Source organism: Sphaeramia orbicularis, chromosome 12, assembly GCF_902148855.1.
Source record: "Sphaeramia orbicularis chromosome 12, fSphaOr1.1, whole genome shotgun sequence".
Lineage (NCBI taxonomy): Eukaryota > Metazoa > Chordata > Actinopteri > Kurtiformes > Apogonidae > Sphaeramia > Sphaeramia orbicularis.
The window spans coordinates 39,711,863-39,735,485 of record NC_043968.1 but is presented as its reverse complement, the minus strand read 5'-3'; the positions used below and the strand labels follow the sequence as shown (position 1 = coordinate 39,735,485).

At 38.7% G+C, this 23,623-nt stretch overlaps 1 protein-coding gene across 1 annotated transcript; it reads right to left on the bottom strand.

Annotated features, from left to right (window-relative positions):
* Positions 1-4,706: 4,706 nt before the first annotated feature.
* Positions 4,707-19,981, bottom strand: mtpn (myotrophin). The gene is made up of 4 exons (XM_030149518.1): positions 19,569-19,981; positions 13,325-13,438; positions 12,570-12,653; positions 4,707-5,994 (listed from the first exon to the last, which is right to left on the bottom strand). Exons 1-4 carry the CDS (start codon positions 19,650-19,652, stop codon positions 5,908-5,910), a joined length of 369 nt encoding a protein of 122 aa, XP_030005378.1. The 5' UTR covers positions 19,653-19,981; the 3' UTR covers positions 4,707-5,907.
* Positions 19,982-23,623: the final 3,642 nt, after the last annotated feature.

The window sequence follows — 23,623 nt, the reverse complement described above, 5'->3', positions numbered from 1 at the left end:
AACGATTACAATACCTCTTCGGCCAGTTGGTCGAGGGGTCAACGCCAACAGCTGGCCCCTGTAGGTTTGTACTTGTTTATTGTGGGTGCTGTGAAGAGGCAGCAGTATATAACACCTCTGGACCGGAGCCTTGAAGTGAATCCATACGAGGCAGCTCCACTAAACATCCATACAGCTTGTTTTATGTAGCTCCATAATTTGGCTCATTCTATAATAGTTTAGTCGCTTCAATGGCAGGATGTAAAAGGAACTACAAATGAATGCAAATTTACTCTCATCCACTTTTTCCCTGCACAGACTAAAGTAAACAGACTGAGAAAGTTCACCTGTTTTCAGTATTTTTGTGGTAAGTCGGTTTGACAGGCGTCTTGGCGTGTTTACCTTATTTAGAGGTTCTGTATGCTTGTCATGAGATGATTTATTATCACAGTTATAATTTCTAAACATGTTTTCAGCCACCTGGTACACCACAGGAGAGACAAATATTCAGATTGTGTTAACTGCTCTTTTACGTCTCGACAATATGCTGTATGGTGAGTCTATATTTAGTCTGAGACATCATCAAACTTTAATTTAACCTGAAATTTATTTTAGTGAAACATCACTCCTTGTGTTAAAATACTGGCTATGTGAAGCTGGAGATGAGAAATAAATTAAAAAAACTCCACAAAGTTTCATCTGTTCCAACTAATACACTTAGTTTCCAGTGTAAATAAGCATATAACTGAAGGTTACTCTACTTTTTGATGTAAAAAGGGCTTTTAACCCTATTAATATTAAATGTTTGATAAAAGCTGCCCCCTCAGCTATACAAGTATTTTCAAAACAACATGCAGAAATGACCTGAATTTAAAAGCACAATCAAAACACATTTACCATTTTTTCCATTTGTTGGACTTCTTTGATTTAATGGTTGATTTCATGGTTGGCTTAGCCTCAGGTCACATGACTACTGAACTACAACTAGGGAAATAAGTTATAGATTTGTTGAAAATCAGTCATAAGCTCAACTAATGCACAAAACAAGAAGTCAATAATAGACTGGAGAGTGAGGAGGGGAGCGGGAGATACCCAAAAGGCAATCAGGAGTCCATATTAATTATGCTAATGATTTGGATTTGCTACTTCATTAAGCACCATTTTGAGCTGGTTGATCACAAGGGTAGCTCGGCATAAAGCCTCCATAGCAACTGTGTGGAAAAAAAAACTAAAAGGGGGGACACATAGTGAGACTATGATTGTGTATGTGCATACATGTGTATGCATTCACATACACCCTGCATATGCTAATTACTGCATCGGGTAATTACTGTAGCGACAGCCAGCTTTCACTTTGGCTCTTCTTCCAGATCTTCACCAGTTGATACCACTGCTTCGTATTTGTATTTGTTGTACTGACTGACTTAGACATCCTTGTCAATTATGTCTTTAATTATCTCTAAAGTGTTGCTTACTTCAGTCTATAAACATGGCTTATCTTTTTGTGGAAAGTTTCCTCAGATCCAGTGGATAACCTCCAGCAGAAAACAGCAGGTGGGAGCAGAGTTCAATTGAGCTGATGCAAGAATCATTACGCTCATCTTTTCTTGTCTACTGTGATGAAACCCCTGTGAAGATTTTAACTATTTTGTCGTGAATTTTGGTGGAATTGTCAGATTTTTTTTCATTATAATTGGGGAGCAAAGAAACACAGCAAAGGTAATATGCACAGAACATGCCCACTGCGCCTCACACAAAAAATGAACACATGAGACTAATGATTCAGTGCAGAATCAGTGCGGTTATGAAAGCCAAGAAATTACCCAGGGAGCCTGTACAGCCTGTGGAAAAGCAATTCAAAGACTAAATGAAAATGTATTGCTGATGATTCATTTCACATTTATCATCAGCCTGAATCACAGGCTTTCTTCTGCTGACATCAAGATTATTTGCTGGTTTGACAAAGACAAAAGAAAAAATTGGGTCCTTTATATTCAAGGAATGTCGCTGTCAACTGAGAGCGGACCTCAGTTTTTGTTCCCTTTGAAAGTAATTTAAATGAGCAGAAATAAGATGGCACGGGTTGGCGGGGTGCAAGCACGGAGAAGCGGCTGTCAGAATGTGGCCGAGTCGTTTTATCCTGATGTTTGCCCACACTGCAATAATTGATTTGTCTTTGTTCTGAGGGGTGAGTGAACAAACATGGCAAGTGGCCTAGAGAGGCATGTGTCTGATTAACAGAGAATTGCAGCGTTCACCGAGAAACTCTCAGACCTCGCTCGCTGTGTCTCAGTCTGAAGCTTCCCTCCAGATGTACTCATTTGACAAGACCTGATGCAACTCTTCACCACAACCTACAGCACAGTTACATGCTTCTATTGACTTCTCCCACTTCTTCATGCCCCATGGACTGTTTGGCATTTGTCATTTCTAATTCAACGCGTCTGGATAAGCAGACCCCGAAGCACCAGAACTTTGTTGGTAATTCTTGATAAAATCCTAAAGTGTCAGAGATTCCAACATGATGTATGGTCAAATTACAGGAGAAATGTAAGAAGTGACTCATAGGGAACAAGAAAAAGGGTTTGATCTGGACACGGGATTGTCCATCTGGTGAACAGAAGGAGAAAATGTAGCAAGCCTATATAGATGCCAGACTGCTGGCACTTTGCTGGCAAATTCTGATCAAGCCTGCACATCAACTTAGATTCTCATTGAAATTTGGCCAGCGCAGTAGTAAGTGTAGTCTGTACTGTAGTTGATGAAGATGAATAATTCCTCACAGAAAAGTATCCTGCTTGCTTTGTTAAAGTGAATAAAACTGTGAATTGCATCAAGTCAAAGATTTCAGGTGATGATAGACACCCATTGTATTAGAGGTTAAGGAAGAGTCACACTAAGGTCTGAGAAATTTACTGACAGCAGTTTTTGCTTTATTGCAAATTTATTGCCCCCCCCCCCCCCCCCCCCACACACACACACACACACACAGGGGAGGCAAGGGGTATTGTTTTGGTTCGGTTTGTTTGGTTGTTTGTTTGTTTGTTAACACTCTAGCAGCAAAACTATTGGTTGAATTCATACCAAATTTGGTTAACAGATTGCCAGTGACCCAGAATAGATGTCATTACATTTTGGGAAAAGTAGGTAAAAGTTTCAATTTTTTATGAATTTTTAAAATCTTTTTTTCCCCCATTTACTTAGAATGGGCAAAATTTCACATGTCTGTAGCAGCAAAACTGTTGGTTGAAATCCAACCAAATTGACTTCATAGATTGCCAGTAACCCAGAGTGGATCTCATTACATTTTGGGAACAGTAAGTCAAAGTTTTAAAATCTTCCCATTTACTTACAATAGACAAAATATGTGCGAGGGGCAGGGTTTGCTGTGCCTGGCACTCCTTGTTTTCAATTTTGAAGATTTATTTGCTTGCTAAATGAAGTCAAATGTACCACTCATGATGCACTTTGCTTGTACATCATATATACATACATACATGCATTTACTTTACAGTAGTTTCGTGACAGTAAGGCTTGTGTGATTGGCTGTATGGTAGCCTACTTGTAAAGAGTGATAAAATGCATGATTTCAGTTGAGCAAGTGGTAGAACTCATTTTTTTGTTGACTTACTCAAGGTTTTATGGACTGAGTGGCAAGAGTGAAATTTATACAGGACATACAAATATATACAGTATATATATATATATATATATATATATATATATATATATATATATATATATATATATATACTTTTGAATTGAATAAAAACATGTCACTGAAGTCTGTATGCCTGGCCCTGGATGTGATGCTCATTTTCCACTAAGACCCTTAGTCAAATTGAGTTTGACACCCCTGGAACACACTAGTGATCCTCTTGTGTTTTTTTTCAGGTTTTGGAAATGATTTTACCCCAGCATGGCCTGAAAGCTGAAACCCAGACCACAGGTGATGATAATATTGAAGTTGTAGTTCTGCAGAGTGTTGTCTGTTACAAATCAATCAATTACTGATTTAATTATCAGCCGTGGCACACATCTGACTGCCATTATATTCTGAGTTCCTAAATTCCTTTTATGGATTGGAATGGACTATCCAATTAAAACACAAAGCTGATTTGAATCTAGACATTCAGACACATCTAGTGGGAATCTAAGCCACTCTGTGACTTGTAATGAACAGCTCGAGGCAGTAGATTGGTATGACAACATAGATTAGTGTGTGGTTCTTATTTATTTTTTTTTGTGGACAGACTTGCTCAACTTCTCAAATACTGATTAGATTGCCTGAGGCTACAGCAATACTAAAGGTATAATTTGTCACCTAGTATGATGTCCCTTGTAGTAGAAAATAACCTGTTGTTCATCTGAGTTCATGGTAAATTGAATTCATGGCAGGCCATGTTTAAATTAATACCGACTAAAGGTGTGGGGCGCGATGGCTACATCTACATTTTCATCTAGAGTCAGATGAGAATTACAAAAAAAAAACTTCAACCTCAATGACCTTGTGTCTAAAAGCCTTATGGAACATTGACAATATTTCCATCGCACACTCCCCAGCGGGCAGTTTATATATACTGCAAATAATGGATTTACATAATGCTAATACATAGGTCACATTTTTAACTATTTAGTTTCAGAGGAAAATGACAACAAAATTTTATAGATATTTTTTATTTCTGTTTTTACAGACTTTTTGTCACAACAAAGTCAGCAAGAGCATCTTTTTTTGTCCATTACATTGTAGTAATTCATTTGAAAGCAACCAAGAGAGGACAGGGACCATTTCAGCATAAAAGCAGAGCCAATTTTGACATGCAACGAAACAGGCAGGACTTCTGACCAATTCCAAGGTGAGGGGAACACTAAACCCCACTGTCCAGTTTCAATTCCAACCCCCATTTAACCATCACTCAGAGCCCCTAAAGCCCACCAAATACAAAATACACAGAGAAGCTGCAACAAAAAAGGAATCTCCAGTATGAAACCTCACTTCAAAGATGACTAAATGAACAAATGTCTAAAATTCCTTATTATCTATGTGCTCTCAACATTGCTTCAAAAAGGGATTTGCTAACATGTTTTTTGTTTTTAAATTGCAACATTCAAGTCTTTCTAGTTAGCCAGCATGGTGATTGAATATCTTTTAATGCATTACCAAGTTTGTCAAAAACATCATTTGATATGTCATACAGGACCAAGTAGAAAAGCAAAATCTGACCCACTGACCTCTCGCACCCATTGCCAACATTTTAGGATTGGTTTGGAGAGACAGCTGGTCTATTAAAAAAGCTGTAGTTAGAGGAAGAGGCCACACATAATGAAAGGTTAATATAATGAAACTTAACAACCTTTCTTTTCAATCTATCTAGTATAGTACAGTGCAATTACTGTTCATGAGATTAAGCCCTGGCCATACAATACATGTACTGAAGTTCTAACAAATATTAACACATTATTCAATTATTACCATTTCATTACTTTTCCAATTTTATAGACAACTGCAAATGAGCTATGTGTGTGTGTGTGTATAAGTGCTAAGCTTTGCATTTACGTTACAGAATGTGATTTTTATTCTTTGCTGTGTTTTTTAGGATCCAGGTGTGAGAGCGCTCCCCCAGCATTTGGTCCATAAGGGAGACATAATGGGCACAACTTCCGTTAACTGGTCCTATTAAATGGCTACAAATAGAGGCCCAAAGAACAGAAAATCCTATCCCAAGAACTTGGAAAAAAAAAAGAAAAGAAAGGAAAAGGAAATCACCAGACAGAGAAAATAATCCTTGCTAACAAACAGACAAAAGCAGTGTTCAGACAGAGGTTGATCAAGGTGAAAGGGTGAGTCTATCTTCAGTCAGGGGACCACTGCATCCATCTGTCTGTCTGTTCATCCACCTGTCCAGCCACCTCCCACATTGTGGTGTTTCACTTGAACAGAGCCTGTATGGCTTCGTTGCTGCTTGCTTCACAGGCACTTTTGCCATCCGGTCCTTTTTGGTTTTTGTCAGCTCCCTGCAGAGGAGAAGGTACATGAATATTAAATGGCTGAAGGTGTATCAAGTCACCCAATGATCTGTACTTCAACAGGTCAAGAGTCCAGGTCAAATGCACAGAGACGGTTCTAATGTTAACCCAGTTTTTGGACCAGAATTCAGTCTAAAGGTTACAAATATAGCTGTATTAACTCAAGTACAACCAAATCAGAAATGCACGCCCCTTTTGTGAACACAAACATGAAAATCAGGTACAGTAGACACTGTGGGAGAAACTGACAGCATTACTTGTGTTTGGTGTGGATAGTTCATAGCTCACAGGATTACTGCAACAAAATGAATGATCTATATGATTTAATATGTAGCAGGTTTCCGTGTTCCAGAACAAGATTGTTAGAACTCAGACAAGCTTTGTTATTTAAAAGTGAAATATATAAGTGAAATATATCCAAGGGTATCCAAGAGCCAATCATCATTTACCCCTACAGCTCATTTCACTGATGAGTTTTTAATTTGTACTTGAGTGTTAATCTGTAGGTGGAATGTTTTGTTGGAATAAACACCTTCATACTGTCAGCACAGCACAAAATGAGTTATACTTTCTCCCAGTTTCTTATAAAACTGTACCCTTTCAGTATGCAAAAACAATTACCCAAGTTCCACTGGTTAAACTTCCTTACTTTCTTTAACTGGTATCTTATTCAACACTCAAACAGTTGCCCGTCAGTCAGCCTTCATTCAAACAACACATGCAAAACACAATCAGACACAGAGGCACAAATCCATTTGAGCTTTGAGGGATAACGGACTGAATGCGAAAGACAACAGAGTGGATGCAATCATTTGGATTAATAACGACAAAAACATTTCCCCCAAAAAATAGAAGGAATGAAAGAAGCAACGTGTTGCATGCACATGTAGTGACAAAAGATTTAATATGTGACGGGGGAGTAGAGGGGCATGTAGCGGAGAGACGTCCCTTTGTTTGGCCTGCCAACTTCAGCCTCTTAGCAAAGAGCTTACAGAGCCAAAGCAGAGTGAGTCTATTGTTGCGTGAAGAAGCAGGGCATCAAAAACAATGTGACCCAGTTCAAGTGCCCGGCAGTGTGAGGCTAGTTGTCTGGATGCAATTTTCATGGTATAGGAGCAACGGAGCGCAACCTGAGTAAGAGAGATTTAGCAGGGCTGAGTGTGTAACCCGTCAGATCTACATCTGTAATTGGTAAGGAGACTCAAGTCAAAGTGGGAGGGTGTTTTTCCTCTTTTCTCATCACATGCTTGACACATCAAGGAACTGTGTACCTGTCAACACTCCCAGTAAGTTGGAGACCTGCAGTGACATTAGAACTATGGTGTCCTGAGTGAGTAGCATTGTGCAGTTAAAACAGAGGGTGCAGCTTATGGGAAACCACATTCTTTAATTTGTCTTGGTAGTTCTTCTCGGTTCAACTGGACTAGTTAAGCTCTTTTTGAAAACATTTCATCTCTCATCCGAGGGACTTCGTCAACTTTAATAACTGGTGGGGGAAACTGGACTTGTAAGTCGATGAACGATGACCTGGGCAAATGAGAACCTACACAGACACATTCTTTAAGTGCTGCTGAAGTCTAACCATTCTCATTTTTCCCCTCAGTGAATGACAAGAAGGAAGGGCCCTTTCCTTCAGTTGATGAAAGCAAACATTCGATCCTACCACCTAAATTAACTGGGTTGTCATCTCGAAACAGTATAAAACATATTAATCAGTTTACATAAATCCCAAGAAACGCAGTACTTGGTGGATTCAACCATTTAACGAACCTGTCCGTTTCCAGCATCTGGGACTTTTCCGCTAACAGCACTGATTACAAATCTCAACAGATGTGGTAGGAGTCAACTTCAGAAAATGTGAGTGAAGGGGGGTGGTTCAGCTCTTTGAATTTCAAAAACAAAAATAAATAATAATCCTCCAATAGTTTATCTACAAATACACAGAGGGTTCCTGCAGTATAATTTATCTTGTCAGACAGACTAGGACAGACTCCTGGGGAAAAACACAAGCGTTCGACTCTTTTTCTTTTTTTTTTTTCCTGATATGAACAGTTATTTTATCCATAAGCAAAAACATCTCTAAACCAAAGTGTAAATAGGTGTGAAGTATCCGTAGCATCAGTTTTACTTTTCTGGCGGCTGCTGACTCATTCCTATGGGTTATCCGGAAACCAATCACTGTGCTCTCCATTCTTCAGAGTTCAGTGGGTGAATGGGAGCACAGGAATTGGAGGAACCTTTTTTCTTTCCCTGTTTCTTCAGCTCAGGGGAAGTCATTAGTAGATGTTTGGAGACCATACCTAGTAACTGACTCTACAGGCCTCATTTAGATGGCAGGAAACAGCATTACACCTTGACCTAAGCCCTTTCGCTATCAATACTATACTTGCTGGGAACAACAAGACATCTATCTGCCAAACACCATCATATATCTAGTGTATACTATCATATTTAAGGTAGAGCAATTTCATAATGAGCTTTCCCATCTGGTCACTACATACCTACTGTGTCCTGTTCTAGAGGGTCTGGCCTAGATTGATACTCCTTAAAGATATTTGTGGTAGAGTTCCAATAATAGCTCTGTACAATACTCATCCCTGTTACTGCCTCTCAGGATACACCATGCCATCCAGCACAGCAGCATACTCCTGACACCACTTACAGTAATGAGCTTTCCCCAACTTGAATAATGACCCCTCATGAACACCTCACTGTCCAAACATTATCCAGTCAAAGAGAAGCTACTGGCCAAGTGTGACATAGCCTAATGAATAAAAATAGGTTTCTTGGGTGTCCCCAGTCAAACCGAGATACATCATCATCCTGGATTATGGAGCCATCCTCAGCAGCACTGGGTCTGTAACATAATGCCACTGACCTGCCGAAGTGTCCATTAAGTTTTCATTATGCCACAACTGAACGGAAAAGTCTCAAGTCTTCAAATATTGGTCCAGAAAAATCCCTTAAAACCTATTATATATGCAATACTTACGCCAGTCTATTGATATGTTGGCACTGTTCAAACATTACTGACCTATACGAGCAAATCTTATAAGACTGTAGAAGGGAAGATCACTGCCCGTCATCAGACAATCTGTGCAGTTATATTCTGCTATAGGACAGAAATAAATATACAATTATTATTACAGTCATACTGCCATGTTTAGTAGTCACTGAAGGGCACAGAGAATTCACACAAGAAAGTCTTTACAGTTATTGGTCTTTTTTTAAATAAATAAAACACTTCAGCATTATTATATTTTTGTATTTCAAAAAAATCTTTCCGATTTATTCATTTTTTTTTTAATGATTCTATTTCTCCTTTATGTGCATTTGGATCATTGTCTTGTGTCAAAGAGTCTGTGCTGAATAGTTTTAATGGATGGTTTAGTATTTACAGAATAAAAAAAAAGCCCATAATAGGAACTGACCTGATAAACCACATTTCCTCTCAGTCAAAGGTCAGATTGACAGTTTGTCATAGAAAAACAGGATGTGTGTGTTCGTGTGTGCTCTTTCACAGCTGGCTTAAATTAACTGAGCGGCTGCTGCAGGCTGTAGTCAGGACCCTGGGCCATGATCTTAGGACTAGGTCAGGTAAAATGGCCTTTCATAATGCTCTGCCAACAACAAAAGAGCATGCAAAAGGGGCTGGGGGTTGGCTTCCATGATGCAATACACAACCGAGCTGTTTTGTCATAAGTAGGTATGACAGGGTCTTAGTTGGCCCCTATTATCCACACTGCTGCATAGTGACTATGCCACTCGAAATGTTGCCACACTAAGCGGATATCCCAGAGCATAGTTGATGATGTGGCTCTGGAACAATCTATTCATCTCATGTTAAGACACATGGCGATTTTTCAGAGCTGCCAGGGGTAGATGTATTGAGATCTGGTCCCTGTGGTGACTGATGACCTTTTGGCTGCATCTGGGTGTTAATCCTTGTTGGTGCTTAGTGGAGATGAGAGTGGAGCCATGAGAAGAGCACCCCGTGGGTTTGCTCATACCTTCGCCCTCTAACCATAATCCCTGTTCAGATGAGCTACAGCTGAAATTCGAGTCTGTCAGTCTTGCATCATACAAGACCACAGACCAAGGCTTTTTCAAGGGTCACAGAGGGGCTTTCATTTCTTTCCAATACAGGTGCATCTGTATAGATGTTGATATTTTATATATATATATATATATATATATATATATATATATATATATATATATATATATATATATATATATATATATATATATATATGTATGTATGTATGTATGTATATATATAAAAACAGGATTTTTCAGGAAGGCGCACAGTGGCTGTCAGGCATGTGACTTGTCAAATGACAAAGAATACCAACGTGTTCACTGCAAGAAATGCAATGAGTACTTACATGGTCTCATACATTAATATTTTATGAGTGCCATTTTCTAGTTTTAAACTCCAATATTATTATTATTCTGATATGGGGGTGGCATAAAAAATTTGAAACTGCTTGTATGTCCTCACTTTTAGTAGACCATAGCTCCATGTGAAGGTTGTGGCTTGACAAAAATGTGACTACCAAAATATAATTATATCAGCTTGTCCACTCAATAACAGATATTACATTACTTAAACACAAACTAATATGAATGCAATAAATTGGGATACCAGATGCAGGAGGACTTATAACAGAATAATAGGAGAATTAAAAGCATAACAACTAACAATAAACCTAACCTATATACCTCTATTGTTGATGTATGTTATGCTAACTAATGCTACAGACAGGAACCTATCCAGCGGTAGTAAACTTTGTATTTTCTTTCTATTGGCACCGGCTGCTCCTTTGGTTTAACGTTGAGCCAAAAGCACTGGCTGCCAGCTGAAAGCAGCGGGCAGCTGCCGGCCAGCTGCCGGCCAATTGCTTGCGGGACTCTGCTGGCTTGTTAATGCGAGTGCCGGGACGTGTGGCTATGTTTATGAAAATGCAGGATTAATACAGCTGATGCCAAGAAGAATAAGTAAGCAGTGGAGTGCAACTTAAGTGTTTCTGCAGCCTAACACAACCGTCTCTCATACATAGATTATTTTCCTGCTTTTTACAGCTGTTTGAAAGGGCAGTGGAAATGACTGAAAAGCTGGTCTGAATAATATATATGTAATTGCATAAACACTCACAAATGGCATGTGCAAGTTAGCTTGTGAATACCTCTCTGCAGCTCATCCTCTCTTTGAGCCTCATATAGGATAGTGTGAGACAACTCCGTATAGGATCCTTCATTTACCTTGCCTCATTTAGCCTGGCTTAGAACAGACAGCTGCTCACTCACCCTCAGCCGTTGAATATCTGTCTCTCCATCCCATACACAGCTAAAGTATCAGTTTGTAGAAGGCTCTGACTGTAAAGCATGCGAGCCATCTACATGATATAATGCAGTGGCTCAAGTTGTAGACTCCACTCCCACAATGGTGCTGGGCTTGTGTCATTAACTCTGCCATTAACTGTTTCAAGCAATAAAACTTTAAATCTTTCAACATTTAAGATAAACTAAGCTGTGCACATTGCTAAGCTCATACCTTATGCATCACTGCGCTGTTGAATTGGCTGTGAGGTGTCCACTTAGGCTTTTGTCCATGTAAACTTTTCATTTATTATGGACCGAAGTACAAATACACAGAGCATGAATATCAATGTAGAATAATAAAAGCTGCACAGAGATAGTTTATTCAATGAAATCTGAAGATTGAATGAAAGGTACATCTTGGACATAAAAACAAGGGATGTGCCAAGAGACAAGCCACTATTGTGGCCTCTGTCTGTATGATATTTATAGCCCACAGAGGCATCAGTTTCATTGCAATGTAACTAATTTGGGTAACAGTGAAACAGTACTCACCAAGGTAAGATAAATAGTATGCATGTATGTATATCTGTGTCAAACAGTCATGAGTAAAAAATAAAACTGACTTTTCAGAGAAAATGATCTGCATCTACATATTAGACATTCCTTTTGACTCTCATGAAAGTTCACCAATGTGTTGTCCACTTTTAGACAACATAGGTTAGGCTGGACATGAGTTATGTTGTGCTTGTTCAGCTGTGTTCCTACAGGTCAAGCTAGCTGTGGTTGACTGTTGACGCACATGCCAAACTGATATGTATGTATGTATGTATGTATGTATGTATGTATGTATGTATGTATGTATGTATGTATGTATGTATGTATGTATGCAAATGCCTGAGTGGGAGAGAATTTCAGATGATTCCTGAACTAAACCACTAAAGGTAAAGCTGAGGTGGAAGGGCGGGACAGATGTATCAAAGGATTGTTTTACCCATCAATGAAACTGCTTCAAACACACAAAAGAAGTGAATAGCAACAATACAGTGTGATGTTCTATGGCCATTCCAGCACAGCCTCCACAGGACTATGTTAAAGGGCCTTTTGTACAATGAGTTACCCCATCAGCACTCATGGTCCACAGACAACCACTGACACATCAGTCCTCATGACTGAAGGACACCAGAACACTTGTATGCACATGGACATGCATGTATGAACGCATGCTCAAGAGTACCAACCTTTTCTAGGAGGAGCTTGACGCAACTGTAGTGATCCTCGTAACAAGCCATCAGCAGAGGAGTGAGCCCATGCTTGTTTGCAGCCTGTAAGGGGAATGGATGGGAAAGGTTTACATAGAAGAAGAGGACAGTCATGAGAATGTCAAAGAAATAATCAAAGTGGAAATAATCAAAGTCAACACACGGAGACATTCCTTGTGACCATAAAAGAATAAAAACAAAAACTACACGCCATGTGAAAAAGATGCCTTAATTCAACTCATGTCCAAACATATTAACATTATACACTGAACTTTTTCATAATCTGAGTTGTCTGACAAAGGGAATTGAATGTTTGTAAGTCGAGTGTGAACAGGCATGTGAGACCTTTAGAAAAAACTGCAAATTACAAAAGCTCTGTCCAAATCAATGATGTTGAAATGGTAAGTGCTCTTTTAGGGGATACGGGTCTGTGTCTTACCAAGACACAAAGACTTTTCAAGACCCAGAGGCTCCCATAAAGAGGTCTGGCAAGCCTTGACAGTTGTTGGATGAGAGGTGGTTGACATAGCCAATGACCAGCTGTTATTAACAGGCAGAGTACTTGTCAGATTGCTAATGCTCATGTAAAATGACACAAAACGAAGACAAGCTTTGACCATAAAGAAATATTAACATTTATTTTTGTAGCTACTTCAGCCATGATCAGTATTCAAATTACTGGGAGTAGAATATGTTGGGAGATCCATTATGAGAGTGGTGGTTATGGCTCTTACATTAATATCGGCTCCTTTACAAATCAGGAAATCCAATACTTGTAAGTGACCAAAGTCTGCAGCTATGTGCAGAGGCTTGCTGCCACCATCCAGAGTTCTGTTTACATCCTCAGCCTAGAAAAAGGAAAAACACCACATCAAAAGAACTGAAATACAGCAAATACTGTTAATAGTTTGCATTATATACAGATTTGTGCTATCTATTAATGTATAAAGAAAAAAAAAGCCAACACAATTACATGCATACTATAATGTTTATTAATTGTAAATCCTACTGTACAGTTAGTGAACTAGAGAATTTGTAAAACTTGTTTTGCTTCACTTAAGTGTGTGCGGCCCTCAGGCTGCTAGTCTGTACAACATATAGGCATCAACAACAGATGAATGATAAGCAAAAACTGTATTTCTCTGCTGTTATGTCGAGGTTTCTCTTAGCAATTAAAATCATTATCTCTTATTTTTCCCAGATGTAGTAGCCCTTTATATGACCCGGGCAGTCGTTATTATTGAATCCTGGAGCTGCATTGGTCTTTACAGTTGGTTCAAAATCCAACGTGATATCACGACTCGTGTAAATATACACGCCACATTTAATTGCTGTTAAATGGCGTGTTATCTGTATGCATTATAAGGTTTCTGCATGAATGCTTACACCGTGTCAAATACCATGCACTGAGGGTTAGGGTTACGGTGAGGGTTAAGGTTACGGTTAGGGTTACGCTTAGGGCTGGGTGATAAAATGATAACGATATATATCACAAAATAACTTTTCGATAGCAATATGAGACATGCTCGATACAATTTCAATAGAATTCATTTGTCCATGTTTTGACAGACATAAGATTAGCCAATCCAAATTAAGTAGTGCTGCACTGAACCAATCAGACTACAGCCATGTCAAGTTAGGTTGACGCACACAGCACAGGCATAAGAGCAGCCGCAGCACACATGCTAATGTTTGGGTTGCAGCAGGAGATAATGAGTGTTCCCTCAGGACAAAATTTGATCAAAAACTTGGGTGACCGGGTTACTGAAAAGTAGGATGTGAACTGTTTCAATTTGGGGTCTTCAATACAATACGGAGGTGTACTGAATGAATACATGTAGCCTATGTGAAGAACGCAAACACTTGCCTTTCCACGCAAATCTTGAAGCGGAATGCAACACAGTATATTAAGTTCCATTTTTGGTTTACACCAGTTATGGCAGTTACAGAATGCACCCCCACGTATATATCCTCAGCATTGTTCCATGAAGATGGAACAATAGAACAGTTGTATAATGTTCTTCAGCACATCTGTCATGTTTAACCTTTGACAGAAAATGAGTCATATTTAAATCAAAAATAACCTTCTGATGTCTCCACAACTAACTTATGAGTAACAGAAAATTTAAACATGACAAAAACAGTGATTTGATTTATATCGTGATACATAGAGCCCGACCGATTAATTGGGCCGATTATAGCGTATCACCAATTAATCAACATTGGCCAATATGTAGCCAATATATTAAGTTTTTTTTTTTTTTGCTGCGCGGAGATTCTGTCACTCGCTGCTCCTGTTTTTGTGTGTGTGTGCTGCCCAGAGAATAAGAGGAACTTTAAAGCGAGTTAGTTTCACTTTCACTCCTGCTCGGACAATGACACTATCACCCCCCCCCCCCCCCCCCCCCCCCCCCCCCCCCCCCCCCCCCCCCTAACCCTAACCCCCCCCCCCCCGCATGCTGTGACAAGGATGGACTGCTTATCCCCCCCCGGTCTTATGAAGTATTCACACCCCCACACACACCCCCATGTCCGTGCACTTCCTGTCTACCTCACAGTTTCATTCTGCCAGCAAGCCTGGGTGTTAATAGTGTAGGGGAGACTGGGGACAGTTGTAACTCTTGCAATTGCTCCAATCAGGAACAACTTAGGACTCACCTAATTCACTCTGCACATGCTCAGTTTAGTCCTTAGTCCACATAAGAAGTTGTAGTGCCGTGAAGCAGACACATCAAAATTTGTGAGGGAAAACATAATTGTGTGGTAAGTAGTATTTTTTGCTCTAATTATTTTTGTGATTGCATAGTTTGCATTTGAAAGTTGTGTAAATTATATTTGTGAGATACACAAAGATTTATCCAACTGTTTATCCACCTGTTCACAATTATCTAATATAAGGTTATTATATCCTGTGTAGATCAGTGTTCTTATTTTATATATTGGCCAATATATCGGTTATCGGCCAATATCGGATATCGGCCAATATATCGGATATCGGCTTTCTTTAGTCCCCAATATCGGTATCGGCCCCAAAAATCCCATATCGGTCGGGCTCTAGTGATACATATAGATATAGTCTGATATGAAAAAAATTATTGTGATAGGATTTTTTTACCATATTGCCCTGCCTTAATTAAGCTTAGGGTTTGGGTTATGTGAACTACAGATCTTTGATGAAAATGCATACGTATAGCACGCCAAATGCCATAAGGACTGGCATGACATACAACGCGATTGCATGAGATCAGTCTCCAAAATCAGTGTTTCTCATTGGTGATCTGCAATTGTCAATTTTCACCAGTCTTAAAATGTACATTTTACAACATACACATGAGTGTGCATGTCTATTCACAAAAAAAACCAAACAAACAGTGGAACCAGATCCTCAACTTGCAGACTCTAAAACCATGAGAACTGCAGCTGCAACACAGGACAACTCATTTCAGTGAGATAAGCCAAGTATAAATGTAAAGGTTAGCAGCAACATTACTGTTGTGTGTGTATTTTTGTTAACTATTTACTGTCATTACTGGAGTTCTGCATTGAACTAATAAGCTCCTCAACAGCAGAAAAATAACCTAGTTGCATCATTTTGTAAAAAATGTAAATGCTATTTCCATAGAAAAATGTTTTATCATATAATCAGCAAATAATTTATCAAGCCAACGGGTGCTCGTGCATGACTGTGTGTGAAATACAAGGACTTTGATTGTGTTCAGCTTCTCATAACCATGTAAAGCAGAGTGAACAGCTCTACAACTACTCATACATTTTCTCACTCTGTGAAAACTAACGTTAGGACCAAAAACTCAGGAGAGCAAAATGACAATATTGATAGAACATACTATATCCATATGATAAGAGTGCACAAAGGCAGTAGTTAAAGTTTATTACAATGGTAACGGAGATATGGTGTCTCTATAACTGTGCCTATTAAAAGTTGGGAATATTTCAACAGTGAAATGCAATACTATAATTACTACTACTTTTACTAAGTGTATAGCCAATTGTCCATATACAGAAAAATAGAATTTCTCAGTTCATATAATAGGCCTCCAGTACAAAAAGTCAGGGTCAAATTTGTTGAAAGGTCTTGGAAAGCAAGTACACCTTGTTACACAAGAACCTTGTATTTAAAAAAAGGAAAAAAAAAAAACCTGATCTAGAGATGACAGACTTAACTTGGCTTGGCTATCTGGTTCCCCTGGGGCAACTAAAAGCAAATCTAATAAAAAGGTGAGATGCCAATGAAAGGAGAGAAAGTGCACGTCATAGCTATAATTGTAAAATAGGCAACCAGGCACTATGAATACTAAAATATAAATGTATTTTGGATTCTGCTTTTGATCAAGCTCAGGATACAGTTTTAACATTATTCTTAACTATCCTCATTTCCAAATCTAAACATTTTAGTGACAAGATTTATATAGGCCTATTTGCTCTAATGGGAAGAAATCAATATTCAGTTCATTAGCATCAAAAAGACTGAGGACAATCTAATAACAAAAAAGACAACTAGGCTTACTAGTTTTATCTCGAGCAAGAAGCTTCCACTCAGTATCAAATGAAAGCTGCAGATGGGTAAATATCAAGATTTATATGGTGTGAAGGAATGATAAATTTGTTTATGCTCCAAGTTTGTTACGACTGGTGTAGAAACAGCCTCTTAGTACTGCATGAAAAGTTTGTATTGTCTACATTAAAATGCTTACAATTGCAATTTTATAGCTGATCAACCATATCATCGGTCCTCAACCTATCTAACCCAACCCATAAACAATTGCACACAGTGCCTATTTTCAGTGGGCATTATTCAAATTCACCAATGCTATTATAAGTCACAGTGCATCACTGCATGTCTGATACTCCTTCACCTTTATCACAAACCCCTGGGAAGGTCAAGTACAGCACACCAAAGACAGTTATACCCAGTCGTTCTGAATCCATTAGCAGTGATTGATATTGAACCTCAACCTTTTCAAATGGCATTTAAATGTTACTTTCAGTGACTGCAGTTTCAACAGTTAATGAAATCAAAATGGGTTGATCTCAATGAGAAATCGGATAAAGCAAAGCAGTTACACAGAATAATCAGGTGTCTGTGTTGGATCAAAACTGAGAAAATATTTCTGCCAATGGAAAATTAATTCATGCTGATGAAAAGCTTCAATCTAGTTCAAAGAAATAACAACAATAATCAAGATTTATGATTAATATTCATATAAAACAATGTAAACTTTACACAAATGCACCACATTAGATGCTTCCAATTGTCTGTGAATTAAACTAAGTGTAAACATACAAATATTAGATAACTGATGGAACATATTTAAAATGTAAGAGTTTTGCAGAGTTTAGGATATTTCTGAGTGTTGACCTGCAAGTAGTGAATTTGTACCTTCAACTATAAACTACAACATGCACTGTGCAGGCAAAAACAGAACAACAAAATAACAAATCAACTCGGGTTACACAGGATTCTCCTGTCTTAATGTACCGCTCACTGACATGAACAAAACTCCGGGCAAAGCACACACAGACCTTTCAGTTTATTGCCTCTAACAGACTTGTTGGACTTACTGGTGACTGACAGACAACAGAAATGAGGAAGCTTGTATTTCAGCTGTACACTCCCTTTGAGGTTTGCAAAGGCGTACGTGTTAATAGTATATAAGTACTGCCAATGAATGAAGAAGTTATGTTTTATACTTCTATTTCAAAACTTTTCTTTTCTTGGTAAACTACATGTTCTTTCATTCAGCCTATTGCTCAATAGATCTCTCCCTCCTTTGCTGAATGGAGATGAGTGGCCAAGTGTAACATTTCGTTTTATAAACAACAGAGAAATGTAACATACTTTGCTTGCACAAGGAGTATATATTATAGATGCAGTGTGAATTCTACATATTAAAATTTTAGCAAGATTGGGGCAGATACCTGTAGGGGCATAAAACTGCTGATGTACGTGGATAACTGATAACCCTCAACATTAACATGAACTTAAATTTTGTCCATGCAACATGGCCTCCTTCACCACAGATAACAACTTAAGCTCCTAATCAGTAGGTAAGTATGGCAGCAAAGTGCATTTACAGCTCTGTGAGGAAATCGTTGTGGCAATAGTAAACAAATTAAAAATTTTAGATTTTTTATGATCTAATTGAGACAGATTGTGCTGGCTTATATGAAAGGTACCACCGGACTGACTGAGCCTCCATCTCCTGGTCTACAGCTGAGACCCCCGCCCACTAAACACTAGTAAAACCTGGGCCCTTGCACTCCGTTAGCTCGCTAGCAATCAGCAACACATAAGCTATCTGATAATACCTAAACAGAGACCCGTTCACTCGAGAATAATGAACACTGTCATGTAACACATTATGTGTATGGAGCTATTGTCGCGTCTGTTGTTGGCATCACAATGGAAACAGTTGTCTGCCGTCTGTTGTCCCCACGTACAAGCTAAAGCTAATGCTATTGTTAGCTTACCAACAGGTTGCACTCTACGGAAAGTAGCGGAGATGGGATCTGTTATCTGAAATACGATGCTCCGCTGTCGAACCGAACACATAACGTTAAATGTAGATGATGCCAAGCGTTGGTGACAAATTAAGGAGTTGTATTGAAAACATTTAGCCTTTGTCTACTCAGCGCCCATCCTTCCCCCTAAATGAGTAGCCAGCATATGTCTATGCTAGCTTCAGGATACCAGGCAAAAAATATTTATTAAATAGTGCAATCAATGCCCCTGTAGCCTAATAGAAAAAACTACCTGTTTAATTTCAACTCATTCCAGATAACGCTGCTAAACCAGTTAGTTCCTTAAGTTGGCTTTCACTACCAAATATATTATTGCACAACTCGGGCTAGCCAGACAGCAAACTAACTAGCGTTAGCTTTAGGTACCTTAGCAAAATAGCCACTTGTCAAAAGAATTGCGGCACACACAGAATAAAAACTCAAACGTAGTTATATTACCGTTGTGATTTTTGCTTCAACTTCGTCTAAGTCCCCAGTCTTCAGCGCCCAGATCAATTCTTTATCATCCCCTTTATCACTCATCTTCTTGTGTATAAAAGTGCCACTCGCTACGTGACGGTGTGTCCCCTTCTTCCCTGTCGAGCAGCAGGGTAGTTGACAAGTTAAATGCTAGTGATAAAAGTTAGCAGGCTAGGAAGCTAACGGTGGAGCTCCAAACACTTCCTGTGGTCGCAGAAAGTATAAAGAACTTTACTAATAACAGTGTCGTTTTAATCTTTCAAAGAGTAGCTGTGGTTACGATAAATTTGCCGATGGGAAGCAGGGGAAGAAGATTCATAAAAACTTAAGAAAGACAAAGTAGCAGGTAGTGGGGATCCGCCTTTCTGACCAGAAGTATTTCCGATGCGTTTCCCCGGAAGTGAATATTTAAAGGTAAAGTTTTATGTAGCATTTACGTATTAATGTGAAAACATGCAACAAAAGCAACGACCCGTGTGTTTTGACAGTTTCGCTCTGCAAATAAAAGTCATATGATGCATTTGTGTTAATAGCTTTTTTCCCTGATTAATACTTAAAAAAAATAATAATAATAATTATCACAATTCTGCACTTCTGTTTTGAGATATATTTACTACTACTACTACTACTACTACTAATCATCATCCTCATCATCATCATCATCATCATCATCATCATCATCATCATCATCATCATCATTTAGACTCCACCAGCTTTACAAAAACTTGTAATTTCAAGTCACACAAGACATACCTGACACATAAAAAGTCAAAATTCTTCACAGAAAAATGTATTCATTTCGGTTTTCAGTCAGTTTTCAGACCTTTGACTGCTGACCATTTTAATGCACTACAGAATTGTGGGACTTTGCTGTATGTATGGATGTAATATAATTTTATTTATAAAATGCAAATATTTGTCATTCAGACTTCCATAATTAGAGATAGTTTTTTTTTTTTTTTTTTTTTTTTTAATATTGAAGCTATGTAATTACTTTTTTTTATCTTATTGTACCGTTTAAATTTTGCTGTCTGGAGAAAAGGTGTAACTTTTATTTAAATACTTCAATAGCTTGTGTTTGTGTGTTTTGTATTCTTAAATACATTATATAATCGTATGTCATTGTGTTATATAACAATTATAAGACAAAACATATTGAGATTTACAGGTGACCATGACCTCTGGCCTCCAGATTCTAATAAACTCAGCCTTGAGTTCAAGTGAATATACAGCATGTACTAAATGTTGAAACAAAAGCCCTCACTAAGCCTTTCGTAAGATATTGCATTTAAAAGTGAAATTAATGTTTGACCTTTTGAATATAAGATGTTTTCACATCATATTATAATGTAACACTTTATGTGAAAATTTCTTCATATTTAGTGGATACAATTTTGAGTTATGTCCTAAAACTTGTTTTGTGAGCTCACAGTAGCTGTCTTATCCTTTGACCTTTGGTCACACAAATTAGTTCAGTTTATCTTTGTGTCCAACTGAAGGTTTGTTTAAGAATTTAAGCTATTCAGTCAAGACATCCTTGAGATATCATGCTTTTGATGTAATGCGACCTGACCAAATGACAGACTGACCTTATAGGAATATGCAGAAGATGCATCTATGGACTGCACAACAATTAGTGTAATCTGTCTTTGGCTGCATATAAGTGCATCGCGTGACATATCCTTTTTGTACAAAGAAATGCAACCCTGCAGCTAACTTTCAAACTGTTAAACATACAGGATACGTGCATAAAACCTACAGAAGATTAAATATTTATAGGACTGAATGTATGACATTGAATTTACACATTACAATTAATACAGTCTCTATTTGAAGAATTACTGTCCCTATTATGTTTGGTAACATGACATAGTCACTTATATTGCCTAACATTAATATTTTATCCTCATTAACGCAAAGCATACATTAGTCAGGGATTCTGCTAGCACTTCAGCTAACACATTGCCCAGCTTGCCAGTTTTAGACAAATACAGTAAGTGCATATACATTCCCTTCTTTCTTGAGTCTGTTTGCTCATGCAAAATGAAATGCGATTAATGTAGATTAAAAATTAATGATATTTAATTGTGAATAGTCAAAATGAATCCACAGCAACCCTGTGATTAATCTAAGATAAGAATTTTAATTGTTTGGCAGCACCGGTAAAAAAAAAAAAAAAAAAAAAAAAAAAAAAAAAAAAATATATATATAATATATATATATATATATATATATATATATATATATATATATATATATATATATATATATATATATATATATATATATATATATATATATATATGTATATACACACACACACGCATACAGGGTGGGGAAGCAAAATTTACAATATTTTGAGGCAGGGATTGAAAGACAGTGTATGACCAATTAGTTTATTGAAAGTCATGAGAATTTATTTGCCACAAGAAAATTTACATAATAGAAAATGTTTTTTTTCTATGTGTCCTCCTTCTTTCTCAATAACTGCCTTCACACGCTTCCTGAAACTTGCGCAAGTGTTCCTCAAATATTCGGGTGACAACTTCTCCCATTCTTCTTTAATAGTATCTTCCAGACTTTCTCGTAATAGTTTTGCTCATAGTCATTCTCTTCTTTACATTATAAACAGTCTTTATGGACACGCCAACTATTTTTGAAATCTCCTTTGGTGTGACGAGTGCATTCAGCAAATCACACACTCTTTGATGTTTGCTTTCCTGATTACTCATATGGGCAAAAGTTTCTGAAAAGGTATGGATAATAGTGTTAGGTATGATTATGATTATGACGCTAAACTCTCATTGGCTGGTGTTCCGTGACGCTGCGCTCTCACTGGCTGACGTTCTTTGACGCTCTGCTCTGATTGGCTGACGTTCTGTGATGCTCTGCTCTGACTGGCTGACATTCTGTGATGCTGCGTTCCCATTGGCTGGCGTTCTGTGACGCTGCACTCTCATTGGCTGACGTTCTGTGACGCTCTGCTCTGATTGGCTGGCATTCTGTGACGCTGCACTCTCATTGGCTGACATTCTGTGACACTGCACTCTCATTGGCTGGTGTTCTGTGACGCTGCGCTCTGATTTGCTGGCATTTTATGATACTGCACTCTCATTGGCTGACGTTCCATGATGCTGCACTCTCATTGGCTTATGTTCTGTGATGCTGCGCTCTCAATGGCTGACGCTGCGCTCAGATTGGCTGGCGTTTCTTCATGCTGCGTTTTCATTGGCTGACGTTGTGTGATGCTTTGCTCTCATTGGCTGACATTCTGTGATGCTCTGCTCTGATTGGCTGGCGTTCTGTGACGCAGCGCTCTCATTGGCTTGTGATCCGTGATGCTGCGCTCTCAATGGCTGATGTTCTGTGATGATGCGCTCTCATTGGCTAACATTTTGTGACGCTCTGCTCTGATTGACTGACGTTCTGTGACGCTACGCTCTGATTGGTTGATTTTCTGTGACTCTGCGTTCTCATTGGCTGGTGTTCCGTGACGCTGCGCTCTCATTGGCTGACATTCTGTGACGCTCTGCTCTGATTGGCTGTCGTTCTGTGACGCTACACTCTGATTCATTGATTTTCTGTGACTCTGCGTTCTCATTGGCTGGTGTTCCGTGACGCTGCACTCTCATTGGCTGACGTTCTGTGATGCTCTGCTCTGATTGGCTGATGTTCTGTGACGCTGCGCTCTCATTGGCTGGCTTTCTGTGATGCTGCACTCTCATTGGCTGACATTCTGTGACACTGCACTCTCACTGGCTGGTGTTCTGTGACGCTGCGCTCTGATTTGCTGGCATTTCATGACACTGCGCTCTCATTGGCTGACGTTTCGTGACGCTGCGCTCTCATTGGCTGACATTCCGTGATGCTGTGCTCTCAATGGCTGGCGTTCTGTGACGCTGTGCTCTCATTGGCTGATGTTCCGTGATGCTGTGCTCTCATTGGCTGACGTTCTGTGACGCTGTGCTCTCATTGGCTGGCATTCTGTGACGCTGGGCTCTCATTGGCTGGCATTCCATGACGCTGTGCTCTGA

Bases quoted from the DNA above. Each gene is read 5' to 3' on its own strand.
- mtpn (XM_030149518.1), bottom strand. From the start codon at position 19,652: ATGAGTGATAAAGGGGATGATAAAGAATTGATCTGGGCGCTGAAGACT. The intron at 13,439-19,568 runs GTAATATAACTA...TCCTTTTTCTAG, and splicing joins TTGAAGCAAAAATCACAACG to GCTGAGGATGTAAACAGAAC. The intron at 12,654-13,324 runs GTAAGAGCCATA...TTCCCCTTACAG, and splicing joins GTAAAGGAGCCGATATTAAT to GCTGCAAACAAGCATGGGCT.